This window comes from Lissotriton vulgaris, chromosome 4_1 (genome assembly GCF_964263255.1).
Source record: "Lissotriton vulgaris chromosome 4_1, aLisVul1.2, whole genome shotgun sequence".
In the NCBI taxonomy this organism is placed as follows: domain Eukaryota; kingdom Metazoa; phylum Chordata; class Amphibia; order Caudata; family Salamandridae; genus Lissotriton; species Lissotriton vulgaris.
The window spans coordinates 755,814,648-755,828,277 of NC_141691.1; the positions used below are offsets into that span (position 1 = coordinate 755,814,648).

At 41.2% G+C, this 13,630-nt stretch overlaps 1 protein-coding gene across 1 annotated transcript in view; it reads right to left on the reverse strand.

The window, feature by feature from the left end:
• The window catches only part of GMDS (GDP-mannose 4,6-dehydratase), a 1,789,479-nt gene that overhangs the window by 926,374 nt on the left and 849,475 nt on the right, over nt 1-13,630 (reverse strand). Inside the window, exon 7 of the mRNA XM_086965061.1 lies at nt 13,148-13,275. Within this exon, the coding sequence (XP_086821187.1) occupies nt 13,148-13,275 (128 nt within the window). The remainder of the gene's footprint in view (nt 1-13,147; nt 13,276-13,630) is intronic.

The window sequence follows — 13,630 nt, forward strand, 5'->3', positions numbered from 1 at the left end:
ACACCAGGCAAGATGTCTTCCACCCTGTACTACAATGTGTGCGAGAACCTACCCAGGAGTCATGAGATGTGGACAGACCTAAGGGCAAGACTGGTACTAGAAAACATGTTTCACAAATGTTTCCATTCGTTGGGATTCTATTTCAGGCGGGGTCATAGGGAAGGCATTAGAGTTCTAGTGGCTGGTGAAATCCTGTACCACTAAGCTCTGAGGTGGGTGCTGGTGGAGAAATCCTGATCCCCGGGGCAGACCTGTGTCGTGTTGCCATTTGTCTATTCACTGAGGGGGTGCAAGATCTTGGTTTTTCCCAGGTGCCCTCCAGGACATCTTAGTGAGTACACTTATTTTAACTTCGTGCTTGGGTAGACTTAAGTCTAGGACTTCCACTGCCCTCCTGCTCACACTGCTGAAAGATGCGGTGTCTTCTGTAGCCATGGACAGATTTGGGGAGGATAACCAATGTCTGGTGAGATCTACATACCACTAGCATCCTGAAGGTCCTCAAATACGTTTCCCTCATGTCATCCCTATAGTTACCATCATCGTCATAAATTGATGAGATATGTCTGTGTTTGAATGGCCACATTGTTGTGGTCAAGAGTGTAGGGACAAAGCTTTGGAATCCAACAAATCTATTGGATCTGTGCCTGGTGTCAGTGACTAGAGTACAGAAGTTGAGGTTTGAGCCGGTGGCGTTGGTCATGACATCAGACTTTGCACAAAGCTGGAGCCAGTGGCAGCAGCTTAATTACGAAGGAGCTGACCTTGGGAGGAGGTAGATTGCGCAGTCGAAATAAGGGGCGGATCCACCAACATGGTCCTAGACCATCAGAATTCTCAGATCCTAGGGACCCAAAAGAACTGCAGCAGGATCTGTTAGGGTACCAAAGATTTTCTCAATAGACTCTCTGAGTGGAAGAGTTTGTCTGCTGTAGCTGTTCACTCGATGGAAGTGGAACAGGGAACACTGCTGAAGTCCATTTCTCAGCCTAACGGTACCCAGGTTGTCATGCAATTTTGAACAGTGCAAGTGTTGGGACGGCCTGGATCCATGCTTTGATTTCTCATGGGATTGTTTCAACTTACCTGATCTCCGCAGCTACGACTTGGAATGTTCATCCGAGCGGCCCCAGGAACGAGAGCACCCCCAGAACCTCTACCTCGACAAGGACTGCTTCTTCTTACAGAGTTCAGTGATGGCTAACTTGGCTTTGCGGTCGCAAAGGGCTTTATGTTCACCTTCTCACAATAAGGACAAGACGGAGTCTTGTGAGAGGTGCTGAGCCGGCAGAGGTTGTGGGTTTCTGTCATCAAAATCTGACAATGGAAGTCACGTCACAGCATAAAACCTGTGTTTTTAGGGCCCAGGTAGAGAATAGAAGGAAAAAGTTTCCAGAGGAAATACGTTTTTAATAGACAGTACTGCTAGGTCCGGATCTGCGTCGGAAGGCACAGAAAGAAATGAACGAACGGCAGTTGGCGGAGGTGGTGCATATATGGAGGCCTTGATGTCCTATCCGGATTGGACAGATATGATGCAGAGCAACATAACACCAAATGCCAACCTACTGAATTGCTGAAAGGTCTGTAGCTACAGTCTGGTGCCTGGGCAAATTCACAAGGTGAGAAATCTGAGATTAGAAGTCTTCATCAGAAGCTCTGGTATTAGTTCTCAATAGGCAAAACCCCATTTTAAATTGTGGCCGCAACTCAAACGACCTAAACTAGGTTACTATGTGTTGAACTATGGCGTACAGTGCACGGTTGTGATTTGTGATGGAGGACTACAAAGGAGTCTCAGTGATATCCACCAGAATGAGATTTGACATATCAACTTTTGGCATCAGCTGGTAGCAAGTATGACGTGAGCAGGGTGAATAGTGCACTTGTATGGGTAAGGATACAGGGCAAATAGAGGTCTTATTTGCAAAAAATAAAAGTAAAGTTTTTTCTAAACAGAACTTTAGCAAATTACTTTTGTGTTGGGTAACGATTAGCCTGCCTTCTTCGACACAAGGGAACGCCATAGCTGGAGTCCCACACCACGTTAGAGTATCCGTCCCAGAAAACCATGGGTCGGTTCATTATGCACCCTCCTCAATGCATTCTGGATGACACATGGCTTTTGCAGGGTTCTCAGTGGGACATAGCTCATTATTTATGCAAACATTACCAAGCAGGTAACAAATGAAAGACGTTTCCCTGTGTCTCCATATTGCTTTCAAGACAAACATTCGAAAGAAAACCCTACCAGCATAATACATTTTTTTGTGTCAATTGCTTATATTATGTCATTTTGAGCCCAAGCCTGTTCGTCATTCAGAGAAGAAAGGATGTACAATGATGGAAAAAAGTGATGTGCGAAAGGTCCTAAGCACTAATTTAGTTAAAAGGCAGGAATGTGAGAATTGATGCCAATTACATTTCAAAACAGTTCATATGTGTGGATTCAACGCAGAGAAAGTGAAATAAGCCGGCAATGGATGTGGATAATAATCTGATATTCTTGATGGGCCCACTTCAGAAAGCAATGCGCACTCGAAGGCAAAGTGTCTTTAATTTATGACAGAATTAGGGACTGGGAGGAGTTTGTCTTTGTAAATGGCATCTTCTCAAAAGAAAATAATGCTATTATGCTGGAATTTCCATTTGTCCAAATCTGCTCATATCTTAGTGAAGGTCTGTGGATGTTTAAAAGTATATCCATCCCCAAAAGTTGGAAATAACCACAACGTATGTGTAAATTCATGAACTCTCTGCCAGTGGTTTTCCACCCAAAAACGTTTTCAACAATTATTTTGGCCAAGGTGAGAAATAAAAGACGTAGGAATGTGGAAGGAAAAGCCCTAATTTTAATGAGGTTGTGCTTTTTCCACAATTTAATATATGAGGTATTATTTTGCCTCAGGGAGAAACAAAAATTATGTGCTGCAAATGCACTCCAACATTTCATTTCCCCATGTGACAATGTTCGCCATGACATTTTCATTTGCGTTAATGGTTATGTATGCGGGGGCGGATCATTCACTAGAGCGTGGGGGCTACTTCGAGCCACTACACCCCAGACAAACTCCTTACACCCTTTCCTTCAGTTCCTTTAGGTTGGGAAGGGGCTGAGGAGGTCCTGGCAACGACTGAATGGGAGGCTGTGTTAAGTGGACTGGGCATCTCCGATTGGCCGGCGTTTTTGATATGACCAGTCTGACATACGCAGTTCAGTCTTCCTTAACCAACACTACATGGAAGCTGGAAGAGCAGAGACACAGTCCCATCGGTCGCCGATGGCGTGTTGTGCTTCCCTGACCCAGACAATTCTGGCACTACTTTTAATTTGTTTGGTCAGTATGACAGCAAAGCTTGGATTGGCTGAGATGCTATTGCCCAGCATGCACATCTTTGCCAAGCTACGCAAGGTGGGAGGATCAGATATTATCAAGCTAAGGATCAGTTTATTGTTATGTTTATTTATTTTGCACCAGTATTTTCAACCTCTACAAGGTGCCCTATTGCAAGGTGCCCCGATCACCTCTGCAGTACAAATTTATATTGCAGAGGTGATTGGGGCACCTTTAACGAGAAGGTGCCTAGGTCACCTCTGCAATACAAATGTAAACATATCAATCATTCATAAAACAGTTTTTACGTGCCTCACCACTTTGGTTAGTTGGCAGCAGCTGCTGCTAGTACTCCACGAAACGTGTGATAGTCACAGCTTCCAAAGAGTACTATTGTGGTTGTTTGTGAATTTCATAAAAGTCAAAATGTATTCAAAATACAGTTAAAAGCATACACTAATAAATGTCTGACTTTAATCTCGAGGTTTTGTTAAAGGGCAAATAAGATTAATCTCCGAAAATGCACCTCCAGGTGTGCCACAGACAAGTAGGACCACTCAACGTAGTCTAGAACTTATCAATTGATTCGTTTTTATGTATATATTTTTTTTAGCTGTTATTGTTTTTTTACAAAGTGTGCTTTCCAGGAATACAATTACAATGTACTGGTTTCTACATCACTTAGTGGATGATCTTCCACTACATTCTAACTTATTAATAATCTATTTTACATATAAAGCTACATACCACACTTCTGTCACTTATATGGATATAAACACCATAATATTATTAATGCCCACTTTGATGTGACTTAACATCGGTAGAATGGAAGAATAAGTTGCTTTTATTCCAATTGGTGACCTGAAGATCTCACAGGATGTCAAGTAACTAATGTTTAAATCACAGAGCAACAGTGCAAGCTAAAAACAATATAAAAATATTGGAAAATAAACATCAACTCCTCCTTCTTAATGTTGCCTATAACAACTGCAGACTAGATATTAACTATAAAATAACAATAATTTGCAATAAAGCCAACAAACCACAAGCACGCTGAGTTCTGTACAGAGATTTATAAACGAGAATGATGTAGTGACATGGTACATTTGAGCCATACTTGGGTCAACTTGGCGCTTGCTTCAAATGTTAAAATAGCAACTAGCTACACCACAAACACACAATCAAGACAACCCTCAATGCCACGAAGCCAAAGCCATGGGGAAGTTTGTGCTTTGCTAAAATAACGCATAACACACATCATCCTACCCTGCGTAATAAACATCCCTAAAAAAAATCTCGCACTAAATAACACAACAGTAAAAGTATCAATTACAAGCCAAAACATGACAGGCTTCTATTATTTCTCCACTTACTGGACATGTTGGGGTCAAAGTCCTTAAAACAACAACTCACCCTGATGCACAAGTAGAAAAGTCAACCACTCTCTTAGTGGCTGCCTCTAGGGCATGTTGGCAATCTAGAGTTTAATATGTTAGATAAAACTACTTTGAAACCTTGAGCATTCCGGACCTCTCTGCTGAAGTATGTGTCTGATGCCGCACTGTGATTCATGTTTCCATGTGACAGGTTCGCAGGAATTTCGACATTTTTGAGGTATGGCGGCATGTTTAAAGTGTTCAAAGGGTCCCAATGCATCTTTTCAGACTTATGCTACATTTACCAGGTACTTGTACTAATAAAAAAGGCTGACAAAAAATACTATAGAAACAGCATCCATATAGCCTTTTTAAATCTAAGAGTACAAAAATTCAGCGCCAAACCCACAAGGAGCTGAAATTAGGGAGTGGGGGGAAGGGTGAGAATGTCTTGTAGAGGGGGACTTCACAAATGAAAATTATTAGCTGAAAAAATGGCTAAGGCCTCCATCAGAAGACAGCTGTTAAATTACACATTACAAAATAAACACTCTATATCTGTGCCAAAGCCAAGAGTAATTTATGTATTCCATCTGTTCAAGTCAGTATATTAATCATTCCACAGTAAATTAAAGGCTTACTTTAATCACAAAATTGCTGTAGATTAAGTTTTGATATTATGCTTAAAGTACAGTTTAAAAATGTGTTCAACGTCATACAATTTATATGCAAATCATAAGCAAAATCACAATAGAAAATTTAGGTTCCGGAGTATCCTGGAAGGAAGGTCCTATGTATCAAAGCTGATAAACTCCAACTACCCAGGGTTCAGAATTTATTAGGAATGAAAAATGCACCTGTTCAGAGTTTTAAAGAAATAATAGGTAGATTTTGTTTTTTACTGCTCCAAAATCCCAATGTCATAGTAAAATCCATACTTTTTTTCCTTTTAATTTCTGGCAGGTTTTGCCCTATTGAAATTTATGGAAGGACGCAGACTTTAATTTTGACCCAATCTCAACGAGGGACTTTGAGTTCTGCATTTAATCACACCCAAAATCACAAGGGTAAGCGAAATATTGGAACCACGGTTGTTTTGGTTTAATTTCAGATGTGTATTTTCTTGTAAATACTTTTACAAGTTTCCTAACTGCAACCATCTGAGGCACACAGATGCTAAAACTGTACTTTCTGCGAAATATGCTAACACCTTATAGTAGGCTACCCTGGACCATAACATGATTCGGACGCTCTACAAGAAACCCATGTGCATTTTGAATGGAGACTAGTGAGCAGGTTTGCAATACTGAAATACTCCATATATTTGAAACATCCACACAATGTCATCAAATGCATAGCAAGCGAAGTTTGAGAACTAATTTAACGAATCTGCAGCTTTTTGCAAATTAAGCTTTACAGGCTTCACATGGAAGGTTGTTTGGGGCTAGTTAAAAGATCACAAAAAGTAAATGTGTTCAAGGATCAGTGCAACACTTTACTGATTAACAACCATGTATATAGCTTAAACCAGAGCAATTGAAGCATAAACGCAGAAGTCATTGAACAGGCCCGTCTATACTATACTGCCTTCAGGGGCCCTTGGAAAAGGACTCATATTAAAGAAACTGGCAGCTACTTGATCATAGAAACAAGGTGTTTCCTAACACTATCCCAGAATGATTGGAGTCCATTTTGTTGTAGCTTGCATTGCCCATATATGTTCAGAGATACAATTTTTAATATCTCCTCCGTTTGGCCGGCACTACATATAGAACTTAAAAAAAAATTAACATTTTCCCTTGATTTGTCGGGTCAATAACAGAGATCAGTTTCCTATTATGACCCTTACCTATTTCTTGGGTGCATTCCAATGAGACACTCAACATAGGTGCTCCTTTGTCCCGTCAATTCAGAGTCCACAGAAGTCTTGTTCTTCCTACAGCTTGCAACTTTGCTTTACTGCTTTTTTAGCTGCTTAAGGTTGGAGACACGCAGGCTACACTTTTTTCAGAAAGCGAGCAAACCGGGCTCTTCCCAATGGCACGCTCTAAGCAGTGTGTTCAAACACAGTCAAAACCAGCACACTCCGTCTCCAGCAGCCATGACTGAAGGGGTGAGTGTCGGAAAAGTTTCAGCGCTTCGTCCATCATCTCTTTGTGTTTGCTTTGTTCGCCCTAAGGTGGCAGAGTATGCCCAGACGTGGGTTCCTTGCTCACTTTGCCACTGGATTCAAACTCGCCTGGCTGATGAGGGGTGTTACCCCATAACCGGTCCCAGGATGCTTGTTTCCGGTCTAGGGAAGACCTGGCTTGGCAGTTCAGGCTGGACTGTTCCCATTAGACACCAGGTCAAGACTGATTTGCATAAAGCTGGGTCTGAACTGGGGCGGCGAAGTGAGCTAAAGAAAGGTGATGGATTCAACCCAGCTCTGTGACTGAGGGCGAGTGTCTGAAAAGTTTCAGCACTCTGTCCATTATCTTTGCATTTGCTTTATACACATGTACACCAGCACTGGAGTCAACAAATACCAATAGCCCAATCTTTTTTTCATTGCCACCAACATTCTTTGTCATCGCACAACCCACCCATCACAAAACACACATGAACCATTGCATCCTTGGGTATGTCCGTGGTACATGGGATCTCAGTTGACTTGATGACAAAAAAGGCTACTAAACTGTGTACGCCACATGCACCTCTCGCATGCATACTAAAAATGCATGTACCACCACATTTCCTACAAGCCTTTTACGTGGCACCACCACTGGAATATAAAATGGCAACCTTCTGAGAATGTGTAGCTCTTAACAAAACATCCACACTATCCTCTCATCCACCCACCAACAACCTTGCAGTCTCCCTTCCAGAAATTCACCAACTTGACCAAACCCCTGCATGTTCGTAACCCCCATAGTGAAAAATAACTGACAATGTGCCACTCTCTCTTCCCAACCTGGGAAGGGGGATTACTTTTGCTCATACACCTAAAGCTGCATAATATTCTTACAGCCGCGACCTCAGTAGCATTATTTAAATCAGTTACTATGGTAAGGTTACTTTGGTAAACTCTAGACACACAGGAACTAAGTTGACAGGACTGGAGGGAAATGTGTAGGTATTTCAGAGAATGGGAAAATATCCGCACAGAGGCAGAGCGACATGATAACAATTGGACAATCCTAGCAAGTCTGAGCATCAGCTGATGATCAGGCATTTAAGGATTGTCAGATTACCTTTCAAAATTCTTCACTGACATGCACACCAAACAGAAAAGCACCACTTTGACACACACAGCAATTACAAAAATGCTTGAGTACAGCAGCTACTACAAAATGATTCGGCCTTGTCAGCTAGTCTGCTAAATGGGAATCCCGTGAGCCAGGTTACCTTACCATGCACAGACTTTGCTCCTTAGAGAAAGGATGAGAAAACTGGTGTTTTCCCTAGTTGCTCATTTATATTAAGAATAGCGGTCATGGCCATTCTTTAAGAAGAATTGTCTTGGTTAAAAACCAAACTCGAAGTGATTTTCAGGCCCATTGTTTCACCCTTTTCTTCTCTTTCTTATTCCCTTCATTTTTTAGATTCTCTTCCTACTTTCACTCTTATTTCATGGTTTCCTACGTGTTATCTCCGTTGGGGTTAAATAGAGCTCATGACTTTGACATGGAATGCCTTTTCGGGCCTTTGGCCTAGTTTGGCAAATTTATATGTGCTAAAATAACCCCCCTACTGTTTCCTCAATCCCCTCTCTATGCGTATTTCGTTCTTAACCCGCACCTTCCCTAAGAGATTAACATAAGGGGGGCATAATTTGGGCTCAGGTGATGAACCTGAAAAGGCAATAACCCACCAGAATTCTGTTTGGTGATTGCATTGGACCGTGCCGGCCAGTGAATACTTTCGGAGTCCTCCAGCTCCCTGGGATGGCAAACAATTGTAGGTTAAATCAAATATTAGCTTGCGCACAACTCGTGGTTAGAAAATATTTTATTTGATTTTTTGTTGGGTGCTCCTGGGGCGACGTTTCCATCCTGTGAATAACGTCTTGAAACTTGAATCAGAATTGTGCCCCAAAGAAACTTGGTTGCATCCCCCTATGGGCACACCTTTATGAATATTCAAACTGTGATACTTGTGTATTGTATTAAAGCATTAAACTCCTTAGGTATTCGTTCAATCTTTTAAATTTATTTAATTCCGTTGAAATTCAACTTCATTCTCAGAGAATTTCTGAAATGGCAGAGAGATTTAAAGAAAGAGGGTACCCTCCATCGGTTATAGAAAACGCCAAAAAGAAATGTCAAACAATAACCCGGGAAATTGCCTTAAAATCATCAGAAAAACAAGAGAACACCAGGACAGTGGTAGTGTCAAGATTCTCTACATCCAGCAAAATTTTCAAAAAAATCATCAATAAACATTGGCTAATATTAATACCTTAGCCACGGCCGTTATTTCGCGGCAGTGCGGCGGTTCCGCGGAGTGGGTGGGGCGTCGGCCGTTGGACGTTCGCAGCACCAGCGAGGTAGTGCTCGCGACGGCAGCAGGGAAGGGGTTAACGATGGAGCGGGACTTTAAGAATTCTTTTATACAGCCTCCAATTTTCGCTTATACCAGAAACAAAAATATTGGTGAAATATTAAAACAGAAAAATATACAAATAAAGCAACACAGTGGAATGAAACCTTGCTTGAATTGTAACAACTGTCATAACATCATTCGTCGAACAGTTATTAGTCATCCAATGAAGGGTCACAAAATCAAACTTCATATAACAGCAACTTGTGACTCTAGTAATGTTATATATCTAATAAAATGCCCATGTGGCAAAGTTTACGTGGGTAAAACGTAGAAGAAATTGAGAATAAGAATTAATGAACATATGTCGAATATCAGAACCCAGAATATGAAGTCAACTGTTGCGACCCATTTTGTGGAAGAGAAACACAACATATCTCAATTGAGATTTATGATACTGGAAGTGATTGAAAAAATAGAAGGAAGAGAAAACAAACATCTGTTGAGAAGAGAAAATCATTGGATGATGAAGATGCAATTTTATAGACCATATGGCCTAAATGAACGCATCGAATTTGTGTGTTATCTTCAGTAACATGTAAATGGTTCTGCCCCCAGGAACTGTAATAGTTGATCATTGTATTGAACATGTCAGTAATTTTAACGTTGTTTATTAATGTCATAGATGAACAAGTTTAGACATACACTTTTGTTTTCTTTGCACCATTGTCTTTATTTGAATCTGTGAAGGTAATAGTGCTAGGTATAGCGTCCTTTGTGTTTACACACTGCTTATAAACCACACTAGCACATGGCCCCCATGAAACGTTTGCCGATCTTGTCCGTTTTTACTTTCTGCGTTTTTCCGACGTCAGTACGCGTACGGGTTACTATATTGAATGTTACTTACAAGCTCTGAAAGTAACATCGACTGAATACATTGCCGCTAGAACGTATTGCTGGTCATAACTGAACCCTCGGGAACCGTCCTACAGGGACAGTATACACGTAAGTGTACTTAATTGAATTAAAGCGCCCGCTATCAGCGCAGCGGACTGAATTATAATTATTATTTTTAACATTCGGGGTAAATGTCATGGCCCGCTTTGTCGATAAACATGTGGCTTACTCCCGTTTTTTCATATTTTTGACAGTACGTTTGGAGGCATAGTTGAACGGTATAGAACGTGAGTAAAAACTAAAAACTTCACATATGACCTCACGTTTGAGCATGATAACAACTTAAAATACTCATGTATACACACTTTTTAAAAATATAGCATAGCCACCTTTGCACGTTGTTAATTACCTTGAGGGAGCATGTTGCAAAGAATGGTAATATGTAAAGTTGTGATGTGGATTATTTTCTCAGTGCATTATGCTTTAAATTGTAGTGTCTGCTCCCTGATGAAGAGCTCTTTGCTCGAAATGCATTGGAGTACAGCACGCATTTAATGTATTTTGAGAATACAATTAATGAAGAACATTGATTATTTGAAATGAAGTTGAATTTCAACGGAATGAAATAAATTTAAAAGATTGAAGAAATACCTAAAGGAGTTGGATGCTTTAATACAATATAAAAGTATCACAGTTTGAATATTCATAAAGGTGTGCCCTTAGGGGGATGCAACCAAGTTTCTTTGGAACACAATTCTGAAACAATTGTAGGTTCACAGTCGTGGTCTTGTTCGCTGGGTTCCGAGGTACCTTTCCTGCACGGTTTCGTCAATCTGTGTAGCAGCTCCCTCTTTCCTGCTGCCCAGGGACACGGTTATATTCGTAAGGTGTTTTGCCTCCATTGTGCATTCACACGTTTGTTGGGCGGGAAACAGTCTGCCCTATTTTCATGGTTTTCCTCCCTTCCGGTCTGTCCTCCTCTTTCCACTACTCTCCTCTTCCCTGAGCCTTGTTTCACTTTCTCTTTTCTGGGACTGACATGCAAACCAGGCGGACCGCCAGAGCCTAGCATCATGCCTCAAGATAAGGTTGCAACTCCTATATCACACCTCCCCAATAATTGGAGAGCTGATGAAACATTTTGTATTTAATCCAGAACAAAGTAGTGACAAGATAGGCTTCCAAAAAGAAACTAGCTTCTCTGACTACCAGGAGATGCTGCTACACCGTCTTGCTTTATGGTCTCGCTTGAACGTGCAAGGGTAGACTACTGTGTCCTGGAAATCAGTTTTCGATGGTCAAAAACAAAGTCTTGTGGGATACGACCTACTTTTGTCCTTCGATGTCAAAGATCTTAAATAATATTGAGCCACTAAAGAGTTTTAAATATTTAACTTCTAAGAGGTATCGCTATCCAAGTTGCTCAGAAAATAAATATCATTTGCATTCTCAAGAGCAAAAGAATTATGTGGATTTACTGCACTTCATTATATTAATTGAGCAAGCATATACAGGCAAGAAAATCAAGGGCCAAAATTGCAATGTTGCTGCAAATTAAAACCTGAACTTTAATGGGTTTGAGGGGAAAAACAGGAATTATGACTTTTTTTCCAATAACTAAGAGAAGCATAGGCATCCTGGGAAAATATGTGGCTGGGGATAAAAGTTGGAACAATGTGGACAGGGATAAAAAGGTGTTGCTTTACAGCTCTGGGTTTTGACTGTGCAGCTGCCAATTAGTTCTGTTGCTAGCAATAGGCGCTATGTGGGCTTTGGGTCCTTCCCTTTCAGCCACTGGCTTCAGAATTGGATCAGACCAGTACAGTATTTGTTTCTCATCTAATGATTTTGGCTGTCTGTGTGTATTGTTCTGTCACCAACTCAAGTGCCTACATTGGGCCACATGTTAGGGACTACAGTATCGCTGTAGCTCATTGTCCTCTCCTGGTGGCTTGCTCCTGTGTGTCTCGTTCCACTGTACTAGTTCATTAGCACACTAAAGTCAGAGCTATCAGCTTTGCCAATGCTTGTTAAACTTTGCTAAGAGCTGTGAGGTTATCCTTGTGAGTGGTATGATCACGCAGCCACATGTGAAGAACCAAACTTCAATAAATTAGAAATTAAAAATGATATGTTCTTAATAGCTTCATCCACCTTATCACCATTCCTACATAAATGCACAACATACCTGCTACGCAGCCTATCCAATAAATCTTTTAACCAAGCACCTTTATTTTCAAGCGCATTTTATTTTGTTCTAAGCTAAAACGTCATGGCACACATAAGGAGCAACAGAATCCATTGCAGGAGGACCCAAATGCCAAACTCACAAAACTTTCTAGAAAACAGGCGCATATCTCTATAAGGAAACCTTTAGATCACTGGAGAAGGTCATCTCAAAAGCTACATCTGAATTCTCACCGTGATGCTGTGAAGCAGCAATTCAGTCCTTCATTTTCATTGGTATTTAACAAACCATCACTGCTGCTCCCTTCTGGGAAAAAAGTATGACCTCCCTTGAGCAAAGAACAAAAAGCGGCCTTTGTGGCCATTTGCACTGTCAACATGATAGGATTATTTTTGGAGGATGTAGTTCCAGAGACCCTTTTGACAATCACAGTATGGTCTTAATAGATACATTTCATTGCATTAGACTATACTCTTAATATCAGAAGATAAAAGGTTTCAAAAACATTCAGAAAAAGTTGAATTAAAAGGACTGCAAACTGTATAGTAAAATTTCCCATCACGATTCGTTGATGGATAACAAACCTGAAGATCTTTGGTATTATGACATTTTTATTTTCTTTGTTCAGGTCATGAATGGGGTAGGCCGCTATGTTACTCGACTCCCCGTTCGGAGACTGGAAGCAACACTGGGTTAACAGTCTGCTGTTGGCAGAGATTCACAAGATACCCCCTGCAGGGTGCGGAGCTGCACCCAGGGCAGTGCACTAAGCGCACCCACCAACATAAATACAATGTTTCAGTTAAGGCTCATGGCAAACCGCCTACCTCAACGTAGTCCTTGGCGTGGCCCCAATCCCGCTTGGAGTCCAGATTGCCTAAACTGAAGCGTTCCAGCTGTCCAAGATGAATTTTCGCTACCGATCGGCTAATTTTTCGGGTTACAAAATTAGCCCCTGCAAGAGAGATAAAAACAGATCATCAGTTTGGTCACACTGGATACTCCCTGTCTGGACAGATAGGACAGAAAACTGGCTCGCAACACCTAATCTTCAATCCCACCACCAACTAGCCCACTCCCCAAGCTCCTGCCATCGTTAATCATTCGAGTAAGCTAAGAAGCTCCCAGCGCATGAGAGGAGAGCTTCGCTTTCACAGTAAAGCGCCTTCTTAGTGAGACTTCTTAAGCATTCCTAATTTGCTGCCTCAATATTCAACCCAGGCAAAAGGCCAAGGAAAATCAGTTGGAATGTCAGTTTATAAACACAAAAAGCAAAAGGTTACATAAAGGGAAACACTCGAATGGAAGAC